At 46.6% G+C, this 25,611-nt stretch overlaps 1 protein-coding gene and 1 long non-coding RNA gene across 2 annotated transcripts; one reads left to right on the top strand and one right to left on the bottom strand.

Moving 5' to 3' along the window:
* Positions 1-329: 329 nt before the first annotated feature.
* On the bottom strand, positions 330-24,767 carry RAB12 (RAB12, member RAS oncogene family). Its single transcript, XM_060121849.1, has 6 exons — positions 24,269-24,767; positions 12,132-12,192; positions 4,904-5,042; positions 3,160-3,249; positions 2,452-2,556; positions 330-1,518 (listed from the first exon to the last, which is right to left on the bottom strand). The coding sequence occupies exons 1-6, from the start codon at positions 24,750-24,752 to the stop codon at positions 1,405-1,407; spliced, it is 993 nt and encodes a 330-aa protein (XP_059977832.1). The 5' UTR covers positions 24,753-24,767; the 3' UTR covers positions 330-1,404.
* LOC132504447 (uncharacterized) lies at positions 11,938-20,244 on the top strand. The gene is made up of 3 exons (XR_009534889.1): positions 11,938-12,389; positions 13,284-13,448; positions 16,197-20,244. It is a non-coding gene; the product is annotated as an uncharacterized LOC132504447 (long non-coding RNA).
* Positions 24,768-25,611: the final 844 nt, after the last annotated feature.

Raw genomic sequence — 25,611 nt, 5'->3', positions numbered from 1 at the left:
CAGCCTGTGTCAGAATCCATCCCCCGCTGATGGACACTTGGGTTGCTTCCACTTTTTGGCTACTGCGAATAAAGTTGTGAACATTAGTGTATAGCATCTGTTTGTGCCCCAGCTTTTGATGTTTTGGGATGCAGACCCAGGAGTGGAATGGCTGGGTGGTATTGTAGTTCTATGCTTAAAACTCTTGGGAAACTATCAAAATGTTTTCCATGGAGGAGGAGGCTGCATTTTTCTTATCGAAGACACTCAAAAGATTAAGATGTGGAGTTTTGGAAGAATATTGTCAAATACGTAATTTGTAACTGCACAAATGAGTGTGGCAACTCAACTGTCATTCATAAATACAAAATTTTATTTGCATTTCATTAGTGTAGAAAGACCACAATGCTTCTCATATCACAACACTCAAGACACGCCAAGTTATTCAAATACATAATGACTTATTTACCTTGACTAAACAAACAGTGCAGTTTAAGAAAAGATATACCAAAGACAGAGTTCACAAATTCATTATCAGACCAGGGGGGAAAAAAAAAGAACACAGTCTAGGCTTAATAGGAATAAGCTTCACCATCAAGGGGAGAAGTTTTATCATTACAAAGGTATATAGAATGTTTAGGCAAATACATGTACGTTCTTTGATATAGTAAAATGTATCTCTTTAAAACTCCTTTAAACAAGATTTGTTTAGGACAGCAGTGTTCTTTTTAAATCTTCTATAGTTTCAAAAACATTTCTTTATTGAATCTTTGTAGTTCTTAAAAGCACAGGGTATGTCCATCAGGAAACCAGAGAGATTCGGGCCTCGCGGCCAATTCAAGTCCTACCTTCTAACTAGTCATATTCTATCAGTAATACGTAATGTGAATAAATAACCTTCAAGACGGCTACGAATGGGCTTGCTTTGTGGGAAACACTCCAACACTTCAAAGATGCTACGGCTGGGAGAAATGTAAATAAAGAAAAAGCATTCAAGATCGCTTTCCCCCCTCCCCCAAAAGTCTTTAGTTTTGCAAATTTTCTTTAAAACAGTAAGCAAAGCACCACGTTCTTTCTTCTTATCAGAATATCTCTGTCCTCATAATATAATTAACAAGGACAATTACTTATTTCAAGAAACATTATAGCTCTCATTTCTCCTGTTCTTCGTATTAGAAGTACTACGTTTCCCAGTGTACATACACTAGGCACCGGGATAATGCATGAAATATAACAATTTGGAGGGAAATATGTCATTTATAACCAAAACTTACCCAGGATTGCATATCTGCGTATTTACAAGTTAGTGTATAGCTCTGACTTGGATTACAAAGTGCGAAAGGAAATGGTCAAAATGATTGTAGTGCAGAATGGAAACTTTCCCCTCTCCAGGAATCGCTCCCACTTTGTCTCCAAAGTAGCGAATCAACAGCATCGGACGTGTGGTCTGGGTGGAGGCAGTTCTGGTGGGATCTCAGGCTCTGGTTGTAAGGAGAGGATGCTATTGGACAGCTCGTTCCTCAGCATGTCCAGAGGCATCTGAGGATAAAGAAAAAGACAAGTACCTTTTAACCCAACAATGTATATGTAAAGACTACAAATCATACCATTATAGAAGACCAAAGTATTTTGTATAGAAAACTCTTCAATCATCAGAATTTAATTAGGCATGAAAACATTAAGCCAAAACCTAAGAACCAGGTTCAGGGAGCTTCAACCATCACACAAACGCCGCGCAGCCTATTTCACACCCTACGGCAGAAGAGAGCCGACGGACCTCATAAACATTTATTTTCACAGTCCAGTATAATGGAAACTTAACGTACCAAAAAAGGAAAAAACAGTTCTGTGTTCTCCGGGGTTATACCATTACTAAAGAAAGAAGCACCTTCTCCTGGTAATTGTACAGACAGCCATTGTATTAGAAGCTTCTGAATTACGTTTGAACAGAGTCGATTATGTGTAACAGTAATACAAATACACTTAAAGATCTCACTAAGAAATCTTTGGATGCAAGTCCAAAGATGCCTGAACAAAGTGCTGCTGTCCAGTGAAGCCATCTTCCTGCCACCTGGCGCCACAAAAGGCCCCGGGACGGCCTCAGGTCCCGCCGGACAGCAGGGCCCCAAGGCGGGGCAAGACCTCCACTGTCTGTATCTAACTCAGTCCTTTGTCGGAAAACTCCGAGAGAGGAGCAAAAGTCAAATAACACAGCCCGCGGTCACACCCGCTCCCCAGACCACGTGTGAGGCTGAGCGAGGACGGGAACGTGGCACTAGGGACGTGGGGAGAGGCTGCCACGGCAGCGAGCTGGCTCCTTGGGCCGGGTCCTCGCCCCCTTGGTCTTCAGCCTGACGATGACCCCCGTGCTTCCCTTTCTACATAAAAGTTTCCCAACCAAAAAATAGCAACGGAAACAATGAACAGGTTTCAGATGAAACGCTTTCACGATGTACGATTCTCTCTTTTTACCTTTTTCAGGATGTCATCCACAAGCTTCAGGAATATTTCGTCCACGTTGAAGTTATCCTTGGCACTTGCTTCACAGAACCGCATCCCAGTTATCTGCTGTGCAAACTAAGAAAACAAATTATTTTTCTCTGCGGGGATGCAACACAATCTAATGTACACGCACGGGGCCTGTGACGGGGGACGGACAGCTCTGGGGCTTCGGCTTTCAGGGAAGGGCTGGGACGAAAGGCCTGGAAAGTCCTGTTTACCCTCAAATGTAAAGTTCACAAGTGTAGCCAATTTCCTACATGATAAGAAAACAACAAAACAAAACCTGTAAGGTGACGCCAAGTCAAACTACATGCCCAAGTTTCTAAACTGTAGTGTATCTGACATTTAAAACGTGAGTATCACAGTTTCTCCACGGAAGGTCAGAGTGAGAGAAAAACCACGACGAAAGCGATTATATGGTTTAAAAGAATATTTCTCTGTATAAGATGTCAGGTGAGATACTAAATAATGCAGGATACACTAATGCGTGTTTCTCCCCTCCATTTCAAAATGAATTTAAAGGAGCAGGAAGTTAACAAGAGCAAATGAATAAGAAGGATGCAACTGAGTGATTACTTTTTTAAAATTATGAAATAATTATAAGGTCATTTATTAAAAGGGAAAGCACACAGAGTGCTCACTGTACAGAGCGTGGGTGCTAAGACCCCCTTTCCTCACCTTTTCACCTTGCTGTCTGCTGATTTCTCTGTCAGTTTCACAGTCCAACTTATTTCCAACTAAAAGAAGCTCTGCGTCTTCTGAAGCGTACTGTGGGATTGTAAAAGAAGCTGCATTTCAAAGACAGGCACATCACACACGACGGGAAACATCAACCAAGGCAACACGTCTCACCCTTCCGACCACCTGCTTCACGATCTCTGAGCATCTACTCTGTCCCGGGCAGGGTTCCTGCCGGGCTCACGGCACTGTGGTCACAGGCCTGACGAAGCACAATGTTCTCAACCCTTGACCCATGATTCCTAAGAATCTATCCTAGGGAAATGACTCAAAATATAGGCAAAGTTTTACACTTAGTTGAAAAAAACCTAAAAATCCCACAAAGCAGGTGAAGAATGAAATAAAGTACACAAAAGAATGAAGCGATAAACAAAACAAAACAAAAGCTTCGGAAGAACATTAAGCTGACACAGGAAGGCCCCTGTGACAATAGTTAGTTAAACAAGCAGGTGTAAAATGAAATGGAGCAGGGACCCAATCTAGTTTTTCTGGATGACAGAACTAAAGATTTTTAAAATTTACGTTTGTGCTTTTCTTGGTTTTCTAAATTTTCTATAATGGCAAGGTACCATTAATTTTAGAATGAGGAAAAGTTAAGCTCCATTTCTAAGTTTTAAAAGAACAGCAGCCCCTAACATGGAGGCCACTGCCTTCGGTTTTAACTCCATCCCTCGGTTTCGTGCTGGCAGCTGGCAGCGAGGGCGCCCCTGTCTGAGGTCCTTAGGAGCACACTCCGCGGCTTCAGCAGGGGAGGACATCACATCCCGAGACTCGCCATCCCAGAGCCCAGACCCGCCCTGGGTCCCGACATCTCCGTAACCCTGGCAACCCTGGTCCCTAACACACTTTAAAGAGGCACGCGTTGAAAATGTGCTTAGCAAGACCTGCAAAGGAACATTCTCCAACATCATCTAACAGATGATGGGTTTAATACAATTTGTAAACAAAATCCAATTTATAATATACTAAGTGTGCTTGTTATACAAAGGAACTAAACATCAAATTACTGAATAAGGGGGAAAAAAACTCTCAAAATGTGGCCACTGTTGACCACCACATCTCACCCTCAGCGGCTGTGTCGTCTACATGTGTATTTTGGGTCCCCGTTTCTCAGAGGGGAACCCACAGATTACATTATTCATATAGACTTGGGTTGTCTCCATATAGTCAAGTGTGGTCCAAAGGATAAACTCTTCTTTAGCTCAAAGTGAGGAGGTGAAGGCCATCTCTCATTTGAGGGCAGAGGTCCCGTGGTGACCAAGGCCCTTGGCGTCTCCCACGGGCACAGTGGAGACGGCTGTCCCTGGGAGGCTGTCACTCTGTGGACACTCACAAAGTGCGCGTCCAAGTGAACTTTCTGCAGAAACAAGGAGTCCTGAATCTGATTCCAGGGATGCAGCTGGGCAGTGTGCAATGAGCGTGTCTGGGCTTTGAAGTCACACAGTCCAGGTACCAGAATAAAAATCCTGGCTCTATTATTTATAAGGGGATCCTGGAGACATGTTAGTTCTTCTCTGCCTCATCTATGATGCAGGGCTATATACCTACTCTGAACGCTGTCATCTGGATTAAATGACATTTAGGATGAAAAAACATGCTCCATAAATGTTTCCCTTCTTCCTTTTGTAATGATTAACACCTACAAGCAAAGAGTTCACATCTGAGAGAGAAATGCAACACCTACCTTATCAATCATCTTCATCCATTTTGGCAAATCATCGAATGTCTCCTTCTTTGTGATATCATATACTAATATGATCCCCTTGGCACTTCTGTAATAAGCTGAGGTAATGCTGTTGAATCTCTCCTGACCTGCTGTGTCCCTAAGAAACAGCAGCAAAAATTAGTTCTGAACAACAACAGGGAGAGCCTCAGCCCAACTGTGAGTAACTCCTCACACATCTGTGCATATTCACTCTTAGTGGGGGGTAGCTTTTCTGAGCTAAGTACATCCAAACAAAATCATAAGGAAGCCCCAATTTCTTTCAAACCAAGATTCTGAAGAGAAGCAAATGCCGTGTAAAATGGTGGAAAGTATAACACACCATAAACTAGGTGGTTATCAACAATGACAAAATGCATGGATGATAACTGAAAAGATTTAAGCCTAGAACTCATTTAACTGAACTCGACGGTGAGTATCTGATTTTGCTGATGGAGTCCCCACTAATGAAAAACGCTACAGAATTGGTCTTGTTATCTTCTTAATCCCTCCAGAGTAGTGGTCAAAGGCAAAGGGAGAAGAGGTACCAAATAGCTTTGCAAACCACCAAGCCCATCACTCTCTGACTGCTGCCCTGAAATCTAAAGCTTTATTTCCTCTCCAGGAAAAGTTGTCCGTTTCCACATGAAGATATACGCACACTAATAGTGCACAGAAGCTGGCTGAAACCCATTTTCTAAACCTAAGAAGCCAAGAAACTGCTTGAGAATCATCACAAATTTACAACCGAGGCTCAACAGAGCAGGCCTCCTGATCAGGAAAACAATCTTTAGTTACAATCTACCGTTGTAGACAATCTATAATTAAAGACAATCTACAGACTGTCTTTAAAGACCACCTATAATTTAGTTTTTCCTGAAGAACCCTAACTCACGGCATACTCCCAGGGCCATGTGACATGGGTGGCTTGTGGCAGAGGAAGCAAAGGGGTGGTGGGGTACACAGACAACGGGGTTCTCTCCTGCAAGGCATCCACAGCCTCTCACAGGACAGCATGTGAGCTTCTGAAATGGGGAGATGATGTGACACTTCTTCCCGACGCATTGGATGGGGTGAAACTTGTGGGGCCGTGTCCCTAAAACACATACGGCAAAGGTGCTGTAACTTACAGCTTTGATCAGACTAGACTTGCCACCAAATTAGCTCCGCTTAGGGATATGTCATTATGCCCAAACAAACAACGAAGCTCGCTGGCAAATTCATTTTCTGGTAAAACAAGGCCACTTGCTTTGCTCCAGAGGCTGTAAGACTGTCCTGTGCCCTTGGCTGGAAGGCCCAGGACCTGAGGCCGGTCTGTTTTGTCCACCAGGGTCCAGTGGGTGCCTGGCCCACTGCGGGCCCTCGATCCACAGGTGTTGAACAAAAGGTTACATGGGTAAAATGCAGAAAGTGGATGTCACTTCAAGGCAAACAAACTTTATTTTATTTTTTTAAGATTTTTTTTTTGAAGTGGACCATTTTTTTTTTTTTTTTTTTACGGTACGCGGGCCTCTCACTGTTGTGGCCTCTCCCGCTGCGGAGCATAGGCACCGGACGCGCAGGCTCAGCGGCCACGGCTCACGGGCCCAGCCACTCCATGGCATGTGGGATCTTCCCGGACTGGAGCACGAACACGCGTCCCCTGCATCGGCAGACAAGACTCTCAACCACTGCACTACCAGGGAAGCCCCTGATGTGGACCATTTTTAAGTCTTTATTGAATTGGTTACAATATTGCTTCTGTTTTTTGTTTTGGTTTTTTGGCTGCGAGGCATGTGGGGTCTTAGCTCCTCCACCAGGGATTGAACCCTCACTCCCTGCGCTGGAAGGCACAGGGAGTGCCTTAACCACTGGACCGCCAGGGAAGTCCCCTGAACTTTATTTTTTGACCCAGAACTGCCCCAAAATTGGAACACTGAAAATGATGGGGACTGAATTCTTCAGGATTCCTAAAACCAACTTAGAGACACAAAAATGCACCTTCAAATCAGGTGAGAAGGAATCGATTTAGATACCATTCATTTATATAAGGAATCATTGAACAATTTTATTTCCAGGATCCTAGACATTTAGGGGCATAATTAATACTTTCAAACCAAAAAAGAGTGAAATCTTTCAGACTGTGGTTTCTCTTCCTATCACAAGTGCTGGCTTGTTCAAGTTGGGATTTGATAAAACATTTCTCACTCATTTCTTTAAAAAGCAAAAATAGGGCTTCCCTGGTGGCGCAGTGGTTGAGAGTCCGCCTGCCGATGCAGGGGACGCGTGTTCGTGCCCTGGTCCGGGAAGATCCCACATGCCGCGGAGCGGTTGGGCCCGTGAGCCATGGCCGCTGGGCCTGCGCGTCCGGAGCCTGTTGCTCCGCAGCGGGAGAGGCCACAACAGTGAGAGGCCCGCGTATTGCAAAAAAAAAAAAAAAAAAAAAAGCAAAAATAACCCACATTTTTCTACTCTGAAATCTGTGGTTAGCACATGATAGCTGCACCACAAATTCAAACAGCAATCGGATACAAGGTCTTCACTGAGCATTTTGGGAATTACGGACTTTCATGAATCTTTATGTTAAGTAGTTTTAAGCTGACTTTTAGCTTAAATCAATTTCACATTCGTTTCTATACATATTCACTGAATCAGGATCAGAAACTGGGGGCTCAAGAACAGAGAAATTAGAAATAATACAAGTTTTTGAAAAATTATTTTGATTGTATTGTGGTAAGAACACTTAACATGAGATCTGCCCTCTGAAGGCAGACTTTTTTGAGTGTACAATACAGCACTGTAACCTACAGGCACGACATGCGACAGCAGATCCCTAGAAGTTCTAATAAAAACCCAACAATCAAGGAATCAAGATAGTAACGGGCATTTTTGATACCGTTTCAAAAAACCCGCTACATGAGTAGCACACTTAGGGATCTTAGAAACATTGTGAAGTTAGCTGACTCTCTCCGCTTTAAGTCAGACACACAGAAAGAGGGCGGAGACCTCGAGAGGCAAACTCTGAGGCGACCTATAACACAAATAAGTCCAAATAAGGCCAGCTCACAAGACCCCAGAGAGGAGACATTAAGGCCATTCCTTTGACTCCGTCTCTTTGTGCCTGGTTCTCACTGCTTGAGGCAGAAAAGCGTCTTCCCTTGAGAGACTATTCCACATTTCCAAAATGTCTGGGTTGCAAAAGTTAAGTGTATATTAAATACCTACGCTGAGCCAGTACCACAAAAATTCCACACTACTCTCCACTTTTCACACAGCTAGATGATAACACGATACCAATGCCCGGATCATGGTTTATCTTGGTATCATGGTTTATCATGGTTTATCACGGTATATCTTCATGAAGATGAAGAATCCTAGTATTTCCCATCTTTATCTCAATGAACCTGAATTTCCACTGTACTGACCGAGAGCTGATTCTTACAAATTTACAGCTTATTACTGTCAGCCAAATCATCATTTATTACTGGTGGCCTGTGATCTCATTATTATTTCTCTCTCTGCTTTTGGTGCAAATTGAAAACTTCCTGCTATCCTGTTTCCACAGTTGGGTAATGCAACCATGCTTTGAAAATTCAAAGACTGTCATTTTAAAAATTTAATATATCAGTTTAAATGACACAATTCTTAATTTGTAGGAACCAAAGTCAGTGTATGAAGCGTTCTACCTCTTCAAGCAGAGAATGAAAGGAAACAAACTTGATGTCAACGTAAGAACGCTGGTGAAGACCAAATTCCCCGCCAGTGAGCACTGGACAGAACAAGAGGCCTTCATAGGAAGCATCTTAATTCTGTGTTTGCCTAAAGGTGGGAGGCTAAGTTCTCAGCTTCAAGTCCATCTCAACACAACAGACCTAAGTCTCTGTGAATAATTTCCAGACAGCATGTGGATACAAATTCATGAAATTACATTCTGGTCGACATCTTATTTTAGCTATACTTACACCAAGTTCTATATACACACACTTGGAAACGCTTCAAGCAGAGATGGGAAAATGGTCCTTTTCCTAACCACAGATAATCAAGGGACTTAAAAAATGTGGCAATGACATAAAGTGTGACCTAAAAATACGACAATGACATCTGCAGCTTTTGCTACCTTAAACCTTTAGGAATCTGTAGTAAATAATACTTTCTTAGATTGGCTATATCCAGAAATCATCAAGAAAAAATGCATGTCTACTAACACAACCTCCTTGTGAAAACCGGCCAGCAGTGAAACTTCCATGGATTGAGTCTAGGTCAGAGCACAGGACCTCTGAAGAGCTCTTTCCAACACATCGGCTCCCCCTACGCCCTCGACCAGGACAGAGTAAAGTGATGACAGCACACCCGGGACACAGCAGGTCACAACAGCCACAGCTTGAGGACGGCTCCCAGGGAGGAAAGAAGCCCCGCGTCCCTTTACCGGCTGGGCCGTGACGCCAGTGCTTCCTTCCTACCTACGGGATCACAGTGATGGAAAGAAGGTTTTTCCTTCCTTAAATAATATACTCCAGAAGATAAAAATCCTATTTCAGATAAGAATCCTATTTCAAGTATTAAGGGACTAGCAGGTAGCTGGTGTCAGTAGGTACATTATTCACTGGTGAAAACCCCTCTGGAAAAGACAAACTCTACTTCCTCACTGAATCCCTGGGACACTCCCTGTAGAAAACTGGCAATCAACCTCTCAAAAAATTCAATGACGGGCTTCCCTGGTGGCGCAGTGGTTGAGAGTCCGCCTGCCGATGCAGGGGACACGGGTTCGTGTCCCGGTCCGGGAAGATCCCACATGCCGCGGAGCGGCTGGGCCCGTGAGCCATGGCCGCTGAGCCTGCGCGTCCGGAGCCTGTGCTCCGCAACGGGAGAGGCCACAACAGTGAGAGGCCCGAGTACCGCAAAAAAAAAAAAAAAAAAAAAAAAAAAATTCAATGAATCTGACGGCCCCTCCCTCAGTTATATTTTCCACCAACATTGTGCAGTTTTAAAAATTCCGGGAATGAAGTGCGAAGGGTGAGGAGCAGCAGAGGAGTGACGTGGAGGCAGCTTTCACATCCCAGAGAGCCGTGGTGTCGGGGCGTGCGTGCATCTCCCATAGCTGCATGCTCACGCTCTACCCCCCAGAGCGGGATTCACAAGGTTGGGCCCTCTTAGCTCAGATTCAAAGGAAGGCAGCTGGATTCCAGAAGGATCCAATGTCACCGGCACAGAAGGCCTGTAGTGAGCAGAGTTCCAGGGCACAGGACACCTGGATGTAAATACCTCTGTAAATCAGATTACTCCTGCCTGAGACGGAACCCAAGTATTAACACATCACCTAGGATGTGCCTCTTTGGACAGGTGACCGTGTCATCATTGGGACACTGCTGTCACCCACTGTGCGTCACAAACGTTCTCACAACACCTGTGTCTCCTTTGTGAGGCAACCTTCACAGGTGCCAGGTACAGAGGTGGACACACCCCTAGAATCCTTTTTTTAAAAAAAATAAATTTATTTATTTTTATTTTTATTTATTTTTGGCTGTGTTGGGTCTTCGTTGCTGCGCGCAGGCTTTCTCTAGTTGCGGCGAGCAGGGGCTGCTCTTGGTTGCGGTGCACGGGCTTCTCTTGTTGCGGAGCACTGGCTCTAGGCACGTGGGCTTCAGTAGTTATGGCGCGTGGGCTCAGTAGTTGTGGCTCACTGGCTCTAGAGCGCAGGCTCCGTAGTTGTGGCGCACGGGCTTAGTTGCTCCACGCCCGTGGGATCCTCCTGGACCAGGAATCGAACCCATGCCCCCTGCGTTGGCAGGCAGATTCTCAACCACTGCGCCACCAGGGGAGCCTCCAAGAATCCTTTAAAAGACCGTCTTTTTTTTTTTAATTTGGGCACGCCATGTGGCCTGTGGGGTCCTAGCTCCCTGACCAGGGATTGAACCTGTGCCCCCTGCAGCAGAAGCGCAGAGTCTTAACCACTGGACCGCCAGGGAAGTCCCTAAAGACTGTCTTTACCTTAAAGAGTGTACGGCTAGAAACAGCGGCTCACGTGAAAGGTACTCTGCTGCTATTTCCAGAATTCAAAACCTGGGCAGCAATGCACACACACAGCCTGATGCCTTCTTCAGTCATGGGCTAACAGAGTAAGAAACACCCATTTTCTATTACCAAGTATTTAGGCAAGACCATAAACGTCTCATAGTCAAGCCCCAAACAAAAATACGAAAAACAAAAACACAAAACAGAAAAGCAACACTTCCCCACCCCAATCCTTCAAGTGGGTTAAACAGTCAGCAGTCACCAATGCAGACATTACCTGACGGCCGGCGAGCTCCTCCGCTGGTTCGGGGGCAGTGGCGCCCCAGACAGGGACACGGGTGAGGATGAGGCATGGCACTAACACGCAAGCGTTAGGTGACGATGGAGCTACCGACGCGGCAGCAATGAACGCGGATGAAAGCAACACACACACGGCGGACAAACACTCAGAGCTGAGGTCTACCTGCGGGAGGAGTTAGTGGCTGAGATGCTGCCGCGCGACCGTGTTAACAGCAAGGGCGACTTGGGACACCCCCGGCAGGGCCGCTCCCACTGCCGCCGCCCCCGGGCCCTCCTCCAGAGGGGCTCCGGGGGTCCCCGCGGTGGCCGAGTGCTGAGCGGTCCGCACACGGCTGGTTTAGTCTCTCACACGCTCCTGACGTGCAGGGAGCCCAGTCTCTCCGGGCTCCCCTCCATGGGGCACGGAGGGCCTCAGGGCACATGGCTCCGGCAATGGAGCTGGAAGGGCATGCGTGTCCCACGGTGGCCACCACGCGGTGCCACCAGGGACACAGCCTGTGGGGGACTTGCCAGGAGACAGCGCAACTCCGGGGAGCAACACACTGGCCTTTCTCTGAATGCTCGCAAAGCAATGTTAAAAACATGCAGACGAGCAGCGGAGCCATCGTTTTAGTGATGACGGTTTTGTCAAATGATGTGAAACTAGAGACTAAAGGCTCCAAACTAGTTGCCATAAAAGTCACATTCTTCTCCCCACAACTCCTATATGCAAATGGGATCTGAGACAAGTGGACTCTTTCCTGAACTCTCCCTTGACAAGTGAACTCTCCCCTGAAGGAAGGTCCATTCATTCCACTTGAATGTGAGCCAAGGAGCGGAGACATAGGAGCGACAGACCAGCTTGAACGGTTAATTGTATTAGACAAGCATGTGGACTGGTAAACACACATGGCAGGACTGGGTGTAGATGCCCACTTACCAGATTTGTAACCTAATTTTCTTTCCTCTTAGCTCTACGGTTTTGATTTTAAAGTCAACACCTGTAAATAAAACAGACGAAGATGAAGCAAAAACAATGCAATTCGTCAGAAAAATACTACTACTTGTACATTTTTATGCCATTATCAGAAAAACCAAAAAAACTGATCACACTAAATCCTAAAAGGAGAAAGCAGAAGTTTGCCAGTATGCGTAACGACCATCACTCTGTGCTTCCCGGCACAACTGAAGAGCCACGGTATGTTCGGTTTTACCCTGAACTTGAGATGCAGCATTTGCTATTCATAATAGAGTTTATGACTACTAGAGATGTAGCATAAAAACCATTTAAAAATTACAACTAATCATTACATGAACAAATGAATGGTTTTATAAGCATGCTATCTCGGGGAAAATTCTTACGTGTTACACTGGAAACTCAGTCTTGATTTCAAACAGCCTTAGTCTGAATTTACAAATTATTGTATTAAATTTTTTAGCATTCACAAAAGTGACATTATTATATTGTCAACAGTGTGGAAGAGGAATTATTTTTTAAAAATTTACTCATACAACTTAATTTCATTTTTTATTTACTTTAACGGTAACAAGTAAACCAGCATGAATCATCAACCATTTCCAATTCAGCCCTTAAAGCTTCAGATAATTTTTTAAACCAAATTTTCATCTGTGGATGTTACCTTATATACTTCTCACTTATAGAAAACTTCAAGATTTCAAAACAATATTTTTTACACAATTTTCACAGCTAAGAAAAAATAAACCAAAGGGATGCCAGCTAAATTTGGGAACTGGAAACATAATCTCTACAGGAACTATATGGTGACTGCTTCAAGGATCCAGGGTCCCGATGCTGCCGGGTCTCTACCGGGGCGGGGCTGGGGGGTGGGGCAGTGATGCAGCTCTTCAAAGTCAGATGATGTTCTTGAGGTGAAGCCCAAGGCATGCAGCTGACTTTTATAATTAGTAACACACTGCAGACACCAGTGCAAACAAAAGACATGTTTACAACCCTGGGTGGGACCAGGGTCTGTACAACAAAGAAAAGTGGCAGGAATATAAAATGTCACAGCTGGAGAATAGGCTACTGCATCTTGGTTCTTAATCTCTTACACCTGCCCTGATTTCAAAGGTCACAGCAAACAGTGGTTAAGCCAATTTCACTTGCAGTTCTGGAAAAGCTTTGCTTTCCCGAGTCAACTGACTCTCAGACAGCCTTGAAACAGGAAGCATGTCTGTACACGACCAACATCCTCAAATAGACACCAAGCAGAATCCTTCATGACTCAACCACAAGGTAAGAGCAGAGCCTAACGTGATATTCTACAGGCCTGGAAACCAGCCTGGACCTATATGCTACGTTCTGATTTTAAAAAGGCACAGCTCAGACAAAACCCTTTCTTCCTGATATTAGCATAAAATTAGGGCCTCACCATGTTACTCTGTGATAGCAATTTACAAATCAAATTCACATTCTGCCATGACTACTATTCTGTTTTGCTTTTGTTTCTAGTTCCTTTTTTTTTTTTTTTAATTTTACTTAAGGGAGCTGCAACTTGTTAAGACTTGCTGCAGTGCCAGCTACATTTTATCGAAAAGAACTGGCCGATGATACTTCGTGAGCTCTGCTTCACGTCAACTACAAGAATCCCTTGAAACGGCCAGCACAAACAATTTTTGTTTTGATTAGGCCGTTTTCTCTGCTAAGAACCGTTCTGAGCCTGAACATGTCAGACCTTTTTGTCAACCGACTTGAACAACTTTCCCACTTTAGCAGTCCTGCACTGTGGCTATTTTGTAACCACCAAGTTTAATGAGTAAAAATGAAAGGAAAGGGCATTAATAGTCAAAATCAGGGATAAGTGGTAATGGTATCACCGTGTGATTATAAATACACTACTAATTTCAATAGGAGAACATAGCAAAGATGAGCGAACAGCGAATAGGATTAAGAATCTGTTTAGCCAAAACTACCTAGTTTTAGTGAGTAGGTTAATGACATCACTAACAACAACAGAAAAATACCCAGTGGCTAAATCTAAAATTCCACAAAAGAAAACAGATCATTAAAATAGTCCCTTCTCTTAAATGAAATTTCCTTTACCATATCTAACAGCCACTAAGTAGTTGGTAATGGTTGGAAACTTACTCCATTTATAGCTTGAAACAAATCCTTAAAGTATACAACTACACATTTTTTAAAAGCCTTTTTACATCAAGTCAAAAATAGTGCTGTCTATTTTTAACATTTACATGTCATAGAAATTATATATGATCCTTAACAAAAGGTAACAAGTCACCAATAGCCTCAAATAGGGGATTAGTTTTGAGAAAAGTCAGCACAGAGACTCCTGACTGAGCAGGGCCGCCCAGGACCAATGTTTATAAACAAATAAGGGACAAAAAAAAGTGGCAACTTCTGTTGAAAACGAAGTTTCCTATAGTGTCAATTTTTTTTTTTTTTTTTTTTTTTGGCTGCACCGCGTGCAGGGATCCGACCAGGGATCAAGCCCCTGCCCCCTGTGTTGGAAGTGAGGAGTCTTAACCACTGGACCGCCAGGAAAGTCCCCTCCTATAGCGTCTTAAGCAATGGGAAGCAGCCAGCCTACCACTCCACCAGGTGGTGGAGACAGTCCTGCCCCTAAAGAGTTGAGTCATCCAGACCGAAATCAACAGCCCAGGCACTTGGCAAAGTGCCTTCCTCTGCTCTTCTCTCTTGGAGACCCTCCCTTTCTGCCCAGGAACCTTTTCGGTCCTAGGTGCTTCCCATCTAAGCCTCCCGACAGCCCCATGCCTTACCCGCGTTCCTCATCCATGTTACCAGTTCTGCCCCCTCCAGCCCTGACCCGTGGCTCCGTGGGTCTCCCCCATGTGACAGGAACAGGTGCCTTCTGAGCACACTCACCTTTGGCTCCCTGGAGCCTAGAACACTGCCTGGCCCACCACAACGACCCAGTAAACCTGGTGAATGGAAACCTGCCCCTCTTCTCCAGCAAATGCTGGGTGAGTAAGGAGAAATGCTGACTCTTCTTGGAAATAAGAGGAAATTGAGGACTGATGATGAAACACACACACACACACACACACACACACACACACACACTGAAACCGTAGGAAGGAAGGGCGGATGTTCTGTCCTGAGTGTGCCTGGTGGACAGAGTGGTGGAATTCAGGGTGCCTAGCGCATACACATCACCCTGGAAATGGAGCATTTCATTTCTCCTACAATTCCTGTTACTGATGGTAAAACCTGAGAGGATGGTCAGTCTTAATACGTCCAGATCCTCTCCCTACACGTGCCCCTCCCAGCAGATTATTACAGTATCAGTTTACTCAGTCACATAGACAGGAAACGGTCCACTAAGTGAATGTCCTGCCACGTGACAGGGGCCTACCCTTCTTTAAGCTTAACCAATGTATGAAGTCTTCCTAAAAATATTTTGATCAGAAAGGACACAGGTAATCCCTCTGTCAATGGGTGTAGCTATGTATTCTATTCAAGTCGGCTTGATCTTAATTTCCTTTAATAACAATGAGAGTGGGCATCTGTCAGACCCCCTGTGCCTGACATGCAGCATGTGGGCTCCTTCAGAGCCCAGCGAGCCAGGCACTACTATACTCAGCGAGGCCAAGGTCATTTGCTTGAAAGTCATGATCACTTCTGCCAGTTGAGGGGCAGAGCCGAGATTCAAAATTGTAACACTGCCCGCAACCAAAGGTTGTTCACATAAAAGTCAGATGCGTGGAAACAAGGAAAAGTGCAAAATCTGCAAATGGCCCAGAGTCACTGTTAAAGGGCTGTTAAGGGGCTGTTAAAGAACAACGTTTACCCTTGCGCTGTCATCTTTGTATTTATCTTTCATAAATCTCAGCAAGAGCATAAAGAATTGTTGCACTTGGTGCTGATTAGATTTCTAAGTTCCCTTGAAGGCAAAACATTTACAAAAAAAAAACTGCCGTGTTACGTTTTGCTGGGGCATAAAAAGTTACAAAAATGAAAATAGCAAAAATAAACAGAAGCTTCTTTCTTCACATTCCCTTCCAGCAAGAAGCAAAATAAAAGCAAAAATAACACGGCGGCCCATGCCTGCGATGACAGCTGAGCGTCCCTCCTCCACTCGCACACCCGCCCCCAACAACGAGGACCTGCAGTTGGCACCAGACTACGATTCTAGTTTACTTAACATGGATGATTTCACAGACTCTGAAATAGGTCTCAATTCAAGCAGTGGTTACGACGTTACTGCCAGTTTATAATAACTATCTTAGGTGCACACACTGGCTTTTCTTCCAAGGACATCTATCCTTGACGGTGTCGCCCAATCCTGGACTACTGATGGAGAGGATTCCCAGCATTTCCACTGAGTTGACAGTGAGAAAAGAAACTAGGAAATGTGTCAAGGTCACACAGATAGAGGCAAATTTAACATTAGGAAACCCTCTCTTGAACATGAGGCCAGCCTTCTGCCTGACCACCGCCTTTCAGGGAGAGCGCCCGATAAAGGGCAGGCAATGCAGACCACCTTCCTGTAGTACTGACCCCAGGGGGCCCCCGAACCTCTGAAACCTTACCGTTTAATATTATGGGGGGCTTTTCCTACCTAAGCCGAGTTATGAGAATTCAACGAAACGGAAACTAAGTTACTGTAACTGTAAAATACTTTGATCATCTCAGAAGCAGGTACTATTGAAATAGTTTAAATGACTGCATGTCATTAAAAAATGCTCTCAGGTCTGAGGATATTAAATGTCCACCCCGAGACTAACAAGACCTGCCCCTCTCAGTCCAGACTGGATGGCCTGCACCTCAGCAAAGACCACCCACCATCCCTGACCCGGACACACGCAGGAGATGGCCGTGCACTTGGCTGGAACAGACATGGACACACATGAACTTCATCCGGCAAGGAGAGGGGAGTCTGAGGTCATGCACTCCAGAGGGGGTGCGTGTTCGTTGTCATGAAAGTTTCACGGGCAAGGATGTGCTCCCCTTGCAGACAAAGAACAATGTCTCCCGGGTTTACTGCGTATAGTAACTCATTGCAGGGATCTTCTTGATGCTTTTATAGGTAGATACTGTCATTGTCCCCATTCTACAGATGAAACACTGAAGCTTGGGCAGCTGGTACCTTGCCCAAGGTCAACAGGTGGGTAAGTGTGAGAGCACAGATTTGAACCCAGGCAGTCTGGCGCCTCCCAGATCTCTGCACAGCCTCACCTGAAGGCAAGAATGGAGGCAACTACTGGGAGGGAGCTGTAAACATGTTTTTAACGTCAAAAAAGGAATTCTGCATTGCCAGGGAAATATACAAAAAAGCAAGAGTGAGGGACTGGCCGGCTCAGACTGCTCCCAAACGAGCAGGCCTGGCTCTACCCTCTGGCTACACACAGACCCTGGCTGAAAAGCAGGGAGTCATTTCAACCTCCTGGTCACCAGAGGAAGAGAATGTTGATGGGGGAGGAAGATCTGGAAAAGAAAACCCCCCAGATGATCAAATGGCAGATCAGTAACATTTTCTTCACTTGCTAAATACTAAGTTTACCACTGATCAGATGGGCCCATAAAATATGCCGGGAAATTCAAGGGCCTTTCTGCTTTACCCAGGTCCTGTGCTTACACTTTGACACTTCATGCTCACCTGTACGTATTTCAGTATGCAGCCTTAAAGGATAACAATTATATTTTGGAGTGTTGCAGAGTTTTTGCATCTGTAGTATAATTTAGGAGGATAAGGGAACATCTATAGTTGTCTTCTCTGGTCCAGGTACATAAGCTATTTCGTTCCTGTAGCACCAGAGAGGAACAGAGTGTGAGTTCTATTTTTTCTTTTCATGAAGGAGGAAACTGAAGTTAAGGTGCTGCCTAAAGACAGTGACAGCTTGTGAGTAGAGCTGGGACTTAAATCCAGGACTGTCTGCCCACCCCCCCCAAGCCCACACTCTTCTTCCCTCTCACCCCCACCCCCTGCCGGGAGCTTCGAGAATGACGGGAGTGGCCAAGGAGACAGTCCAGTGTCTTAAATGAAAAGCCAAAAGTGAAAGTTTGGTTGCGGGTGCGTGATTGTGTAGCAGGCCTAGCTTCTGCGTTACATTACGCTGGAACAACGAGGAGACTCGCGTTCCCGGGCAACTCCCATCACCAGCTTGCCGGAGGTGGGTCTGCAAGTTGTGCTTTGGTTTTGTAAACTAAGAAGGCCTTAGGTCAGCACTAGACACCAAACAGAGGAGGCTGTCAGATGTGGGGGGAAAAGGTTTCCTGCGGCATACAATGTTCTCTTAAGCCTGTGTTGTATTTTCTGGTTTTAAAGTTCAAGGGTTTAAAAAAAAAAAAACCCATCCAATTAAGGGCACTCTTTTAGGCTTATAGTTCTGGCTTTCCAAATCCTTTCTGAATATCAAAGCTGTGCAACTAAAGGACAAAAGGAGAAGAATCCCCTTCCTCCTCTGTTAAAGTGTAGCTTTTTACATCCTCCCTAACATTTTTTTTTTCATGGCCCTCTTCGGGACTCACTTCCCCTTCTGAAAAGGACAAGCCAGGTGAGCAGGTGAGCTTCCTGCACCATGAAATGGCCTGCGGAATGGAGTCTTAAAGAAGTACGAGCAGCCTCTCATGAAAGGCCTGCTGACTAGTGTACAAAACTATGCTTTCCCTACAAATTCAAGCAAACGCTTCACAAGAACGATGTTTCTGGCATGCAAGCCTGGAGAATAATTTGGCCCTATCAGCTCTCGAAGGAACCCAGGCTGCCTCCTAAAGCCAGTCCACAGACCCTCGGCCGATGGTTCCGCAGAGCCCACAGCTGCAGGACAGGCAATCTTGAAGAATCCGGATCCCTATCATCGAGCATAAGCAGAACTTTCTTCTGCAGTGTGAGTGCACGACACTGAAAGAAAGGCTGAAGGCACATAAGCCAGGTCTTTAAATAGATTTTTATTCAACCTCAACAACCGGGATCGCCAACTTTCCACACTTATTTTGAAAGACAGCTACTTTATTTCCACAAATGCGCTCTGCACAGCCTATCAGGTGCCCCGGGTGCATTAAATAAGCCAAATCACACACTGCACAGCATACGCTGGCATAGAAACTGACCGTTCCTCTTCCACTCCCTTCTCCCTGAGTCATCTTGTTACATCATCCCGGCAGGGGAGGGGCTGACACTGAGAGCTTCAGAGTCTGGGCTTCGGAGTGGGAATTCGGACGACTCTCCCTAACTCCCTCGTTGAGTGAAAACACTCGGGCAGCTCAGCTATGGCTGAAAAGACTGTACACAATCACAGAAAAGCAACACAAAACACACAGCTTATCATTTTAATCCAGTATGAAACGATCATTCTGGGTTTCTGAACAAAAATCTGTGACCTAAATTTCCAGAATAAAGTACAAGCAGTCGATTTCCCTTGACAGCAGCTCCACTGCTTGTAGGCAAAGCGGACCAGAACCTGATGGCCTGCATCTCATCCGTCTCGTCCCATAACATTCAAGGCCAATCCACAGACAGCCTGTCCTGCACAGGATTTACGTCCACCTGTTCCTTGGACCTCTCGATTCTGCTTCCGGCTCTACTGCTGGCCCTGATGAACCAGTCACCTGCACCACGACGTTTCCCCGCCCTGGGAACAAGCTTCCCGAGTGCACATGGGACCCGAAGAGGTGCGCACTGAGAACAGAGACCACGGCACATGACTGAGTGGGAACAGCGCTTCCAGCAAGTGCTATCAACCCTCTAAGACCACTTACTCTCAGGGGCCAGGCTGTGAAGTTTAATGCATGGATGCAAAAGGAGAAAAATGAAGACAGAGTAGTGAGGTTCTCAAACTGAATTCAAAAGAACTTTTAAATTCTGATATTCTGTCTTTCCTAATTTTTTGGGTCTACCTCATGTTAAGTCTTTTTTTTTTTAAAGTCGGTGGTAGCGGATTGTTAAAAAATGTCCTTACATGGCAAAGTAAAAGAAATGGCAATCCTATGTTGGCCTCCGGCACTTTGAAAGAAACTTTACTGCCCAGGAAATGAGAATTCTGGTCCAAACTGTCTCACTCCTCCTTTTCCTCTATTTAAATATATTTTAATAAATACATAAAAGGCTTAAGATATTTGAATAATTGAATATTTAGGTAAGAAATGCAATTTTCAGAGCAGTATTTTAATATCCAGAGGAAAGTGACAAATGATAGGGGCATAGTTAAAGAAAGTCAATGTCAATGATACCATAGATCGATGACATCACTACCTTCACAGGGCTCTCAGGGGGACCAAATTAGGCAGGTAGGAAAGGGTTTCATGGTGTCTGATTCCGAGCCATCCAAAATTTCAGAATAAAGTGAATTTAAATCTCAAAGTAAGCTAAGGAACAGACAGACAAAAGGAACTCACTTGCAGCCCTGGCCCTGACCACTTGCTGACTGCTGGGCCACTGTGGACGAATTGTCTACCCTCTGGGACTCTGCTTCCTCATCTGTAAAATGGGGAAACTTTCAGGATTGTCGTGAGGTTTAGAAAGAGTATACTCTTGCTGGTACACAGTACATGCTCAAGAAATGTAGCTACCACTAATAGGCCGTAAACTTTTACATGCAACGACAATACATTACTTATCCAAAGTCACAAACTCGTTTATGGCAAAGCTTATATCAAGAGCCCAGGTTTTCTAGAATGTTTTTCTAGAAATTTAATGCTGCTGGGTGGGTGGAGGCAGGGTGCTGCCTGATAAAAATATTTCGATCCAAACAAACTTAACAGTTAGCTTCCAATCGTTAAAAAACAAAAGTTGACAGATACATAATTTTATGAGTTTCTTTTTTTTAGAGACTTGTGAATTTCTAGTCAACTAGCTTTTTTTTCCATTTTTCAAACTTCAAAAACCTGTTCCTGAGGCTTTTAAAGCCCCTGTCAGCCACATCAGACCAAGTGACTCAATTCCATGAACACAAAATCCCATTTGAAAGTAATACTCCACCTACACAATTTCCATTAACTAGGCCAATTATTTATTTATTTATCTATCTATCTATTTATGGCTGCGTTGGGTCTTCGTTGCCGTGCACACACAGGCTTTCTCTAGTTGTGGTGAGCGGGGGCTACTCTTTGTTGTGGTGCACGGGCTTCTCATCGTGGTGGCTTCTCTTGTTGCAGAGCATGGGCTCTAGGGTGCTGTGGGCTTCAGTAGTTGTGGCATGTGGGCTCAGCAGTTGTGGCTCGCAGGCTCAGCAGTTGTGGCACATCGGCTTAGCTGCTCTGCGGCATGTGGGATCTTCCCAGACCAGGGCTCGAACCCCTGTCCCCTGCCTTGGCAGGCGGATTCTTAACCACTGTGCCACCAGGGAAGTCCCAATACGTCAATTATTAAAAACAGTCTTTTCAGTTTCATACCCTGGTGAGTTCTGTATGTCTTGTAAACCAAATCAACTTTTGATTTGATTAATAATACAACAACAAAAAAATCATTTTGTTCATTTGTAACTTTACAAAATAGGTTTATTACCTCAAATTCCTCAGGATATCTGCTACGATCTTTTACAGAAAGTCCAGTGGGTCTGACTCACTGGAGATGCGTGCTTCCAGCCTGAGGTTGGCTGAGCCATTACTGGAGCGACCCTCCTGGGTCAGCACCTGTGCCGGGCTGTGGGGCACATGCTCTTTTCCAGACTCTGCCAGCCGTACAGGGTGAGGGCAAGGGGCCCCGCGGAGCAGAATCTGCAGAGCTGACTGTGCTCCGTGGACACGAAACTCAACAACTGGCCTCAGAAGGACCCTACAAGCCACCTGCGGGAGGCATTCAGGTGAGGCAACCCCAACTGTACAGCACACCCAGCGCCACATTTAAATGCGCTTTTCTAAAGGAACGCGGGGAATGAACTTCATCTCTACAGCATTCCAGTGCAGAGGAAGCCTCCCCCTTCAGCTCTCATCCCACCCCGACTGCGGGGGCTTCCTCCACGCTCCCCAGCCTGTACACATCTCTACATTCCCCTCATCACCCTGGGGCATCTCGAGCCCCACGGCTCTGAGCCACATCTGGACAGAGACTTTGTCCTCTTCACTCAAGCCCCCGTGGGTAGCACAGCACCAGCACACAGTAGGTGCTCAGTAAGTGATCTGATAAGTGGAAGGGAAAAGCAGCTCACAGGCAGAGATTGAAGGGGGGTTAACTTTCTTAAAGCGTTCTCACACTCTGGGTCAGACCAGAAGTTAGCATCTTTCTCTGAACTTCCCACAACTAATAAACACTTATCAAGCCGAGCACTACAGGCTACTTATGGAGGAAACAAACATGAGCAAGACAAAGTCCAAGTTCACACGGAGCCCCACAACAGCAGTGGTGTGGGGAGGCGTGTGCGTTTACGCTTGTTTGTTAAGGGGACAGAGAAACCGACTGCCTGGTCCCCTCGCCTCCCGGTTTCTTCCCGATTCCCAAATACCCGATGCAACCCTGCCAGGGCTGTACCCAGAGGCCTTTATGGCTCCCGCTGCTACAGGAGAAGGTGCACACTCCTTGGCCTGGCAGTCAAGGTCCTGAGGCATTCATTCCCGATGTCCCCTAATGATGCCTTCCCAGACTGTGCGGGTGTTGCTCCACTGCGGCCCCGGCTTAAAAAACCCCTCCTCACCTCTCCTCTGCCCAGTTCTAAGCACACCTGTGCTCATCCCCCATCTCGCCCTCCAGCCACCCAAGCCCTGTTATCCACCCATTATTCCTGTGCTAGTTTCTCTTCACCTAGTACAGCTATGTTACTCTTCATTTTCACATATTTTTAAGCGTGGAGCCGTAAAAGATGGATAATTCTGAATTGCTTTTAGTTCTATTTCACTTATGCCAGGTACTAAAATAACAGTATAAACCCTCGTTGGATGGTTTAATATCTCCCCGTACTTTATATGATCCAAGATTGGATGTCTGAACCAGGTCTAAGGTACACTACTGAACTTTAATGTCATGACTCCAAGGCCAAGATATTAAAAACACACAGGGTACAGAGAGCACAAATATGTCCAAAATGATCTATTATTAAAAAAAGCATGAAGGGAAACACATTCTCACAAACAAAACAAAAAGACAATACAAAAACTGGGAGGTTAGTTAGTCTTCCAATAAGACATTTTAAATGTAGTAGTGTTTCGTTACATGACAACTTAAAGCCAGTTCATCCCCAAATTGTATCACCTTGGAACTACCACTGGTTACAATACTAAATATTTGCACAAGTGTGTGGAATGATACTTTTAATTCTGAGTTTCATATCTACATACCATTTATTCACTGTTTCTTGGACCTCCCCTAGGGGAATCCCTCCCTATTACTTAAGGTGACTGATCTTCCTTTCGAAGAACCATCTCATCTGCGGGGTTCCCCTACCTTTGACAGCTTTTAAGGGGTTTTCCATAGAAGCAGCTGTTACCGCCTGCGACCTGACAGACCTCAACGCCAAGGCCTGTACATGTGACTTCATCAGAAAACTTCCCTGCAGTTTCAATTTTACATCCTGAGGACACGATACTTCCTGACCCGGTTGGTTCTGTAATTACTTCGCTATACTTCACGCACCTGGCGGTGCCGGAGGCCTCCTCCCCACTTTCGGAGCCCCTGGGGGGTTATTTGAGGTCACGGACAAACACAGCTGAAGTCCTTCTGCCCCGCATTTACAGTTAAAAGAAACTTAGTGTAGCGTTAGTTTGAATATTCCCCGAGATCCTCCACAGGGAATTTAAAACGTCATTATTTCAGCGCAACATAAAAGTGAGTTCAAAATTAGAAAATAAGCCGGGTTGACAGTGGAAATACCCCTACTCCTAGGACGGCAAAGTTAGGGCATCAAAATTCACCAGACATGACGCACTCTGGCCATCTAGCCAGGGCACACCTCGAGTCCACCACGCTGCCCACCTGCCCCCCACCTGTCACCACCTTTTTCCTGGTAACGAGTAGGCGGGGGGCTTCCGGGGAGAGAAGCTCCGGGCTGGACGGGCCCCGCGCATCACCCGGCCTCGTGACGGCGCAGGGCGGGGGCGCAGGACGACTCTGCGTGGGGACGGGGGTCTCCACCCGGCGCGGGGCAGGGGAGGCAGGGGCTCCCCGGGGCCGACCCCGCATGCACGGCCTGGCCGGCCAGCCTTACCCACGGTGGACTTGCAGGCCTCGCAGAAGGTGTCGTCGGTAAAGCGCTCCATCAGGCTGGTCTTGCCCACGCCGCGGGAGCCGATGATGATGACCTGCAGCTTGAAGTCGGCCGGCCTGGGGGGCTGCTTCCTCCGCCGGGACTGGCCGCCCGACAGTGCCGGGGAGCCCGCGCCCAGGCCGCCGCCGCCCGCGGGCCGCCTCTGCAGCGCGGCGCCCGGATCCATGCACGCATGCGGCCCCCGCGCGGCCCGCCGCCCGCCGCGCGCCCCGGGCCCCGGCGCTCCCTCGGCCTCCGCCGCGCGCCGCGGGTCGGCCCCGGGCTGGGCGAGCGCGCGCTCAAGAGGCCCCGGCGGTCCACGGGCGCCGCGCTGCTGCTGTGCCACCGGCCGGCCCCCCGCGCCCGTGTCCGCTCCGCCGCCGCCGCCGCCACCGCCGGGTGAAGAGGAAGGGAAGCAGCTACTCCGCAGCAGCGGCAGCAGCATCCCGGGCGAGGCGGAGCGACGGCGCAGGCGCGGCTGGCGGGGAGGGGGGGCGGGGCGCGGGGCTGCCGGGAGCGCGTCCCCTGCCGGCGGGAGGACCGCCCGCCTGCGCGCCTCCCCCGTATTCTCGCCCCCTCTGCTCTGCCAGCCTCCACTGCCCTCTCTTCCCTGCCCTTTATTTCTGCGGCTTTCACCTTCCCTTCTCCTCCATCCCCATCCCCCCTTTCCTTTTTCCCTCCTCCTGTCCCTGCCGTCATTGAACGCAGCCCCCAAACACCAGGCCAGTGTGTTAGCCGTCTCCCCCCTAACCTGTTGAACTCTGAGATATTCCCCAAATCACTGCCACAAACTCGCACTGTCACCGGGCGCTGAGAGTCCCTGGCCGGCCCCCGCCTCGACCCCCGCCCCCTGGGAGTCCCGTGCAGACCCACCCTCGCTCAGGCCCAGACCCCACCTACCCCGCTTGGGAAGGAGACTGATCACCTCTGTCTTACATTTTCCGTAGGAAACTCGCGAAATCAGTTATTTTTAGCCCTGATTGCTGCCTAATTCAAAGTGCAGAAGTTTTCATTCCGTTTGACTTTTAAAATAAATAAATAGGCTGCTCCTTTGGGGAAGCGAGTGAGTTCAGATTCAAACAGTAAGAAACTCCAAGATTGACACTCCAAAAGTTTAGGAATTGTGGACTCGGGCAGTGTGTTTTGCCGTTTCTATTTGAAAGGATTTAAGGATACAGAAAACCACTGCTCTGACTCCTTGCCAGGGATTTGTTTAGCAAATTCCTCAGCGTGAACTTGAGCACCTCAGAACACAGGGTTCTAAACATGATAGGAGTTGGCACATTTGCCGAGAATGATCAGGT

This window comes from Lagenorhynchus albirostris, chromosome 14, assembly GCF_949774975.1.
Source record: "Lagenorhynchus albirostris chromosome 14, mLagAlb1.1, whole genome shotgun sequence".
NCBI lineage: Eukaryota > Metazoa > Chordata > Mammalia > Artiodactyla > Delphinidae > Lagenorhynchus > Lagenorhynchus albirostris.
Note: the sequence above shows the minus strand (reverse complement) of the source record. Positions and strands in the feature narration are given on the sequence as shown.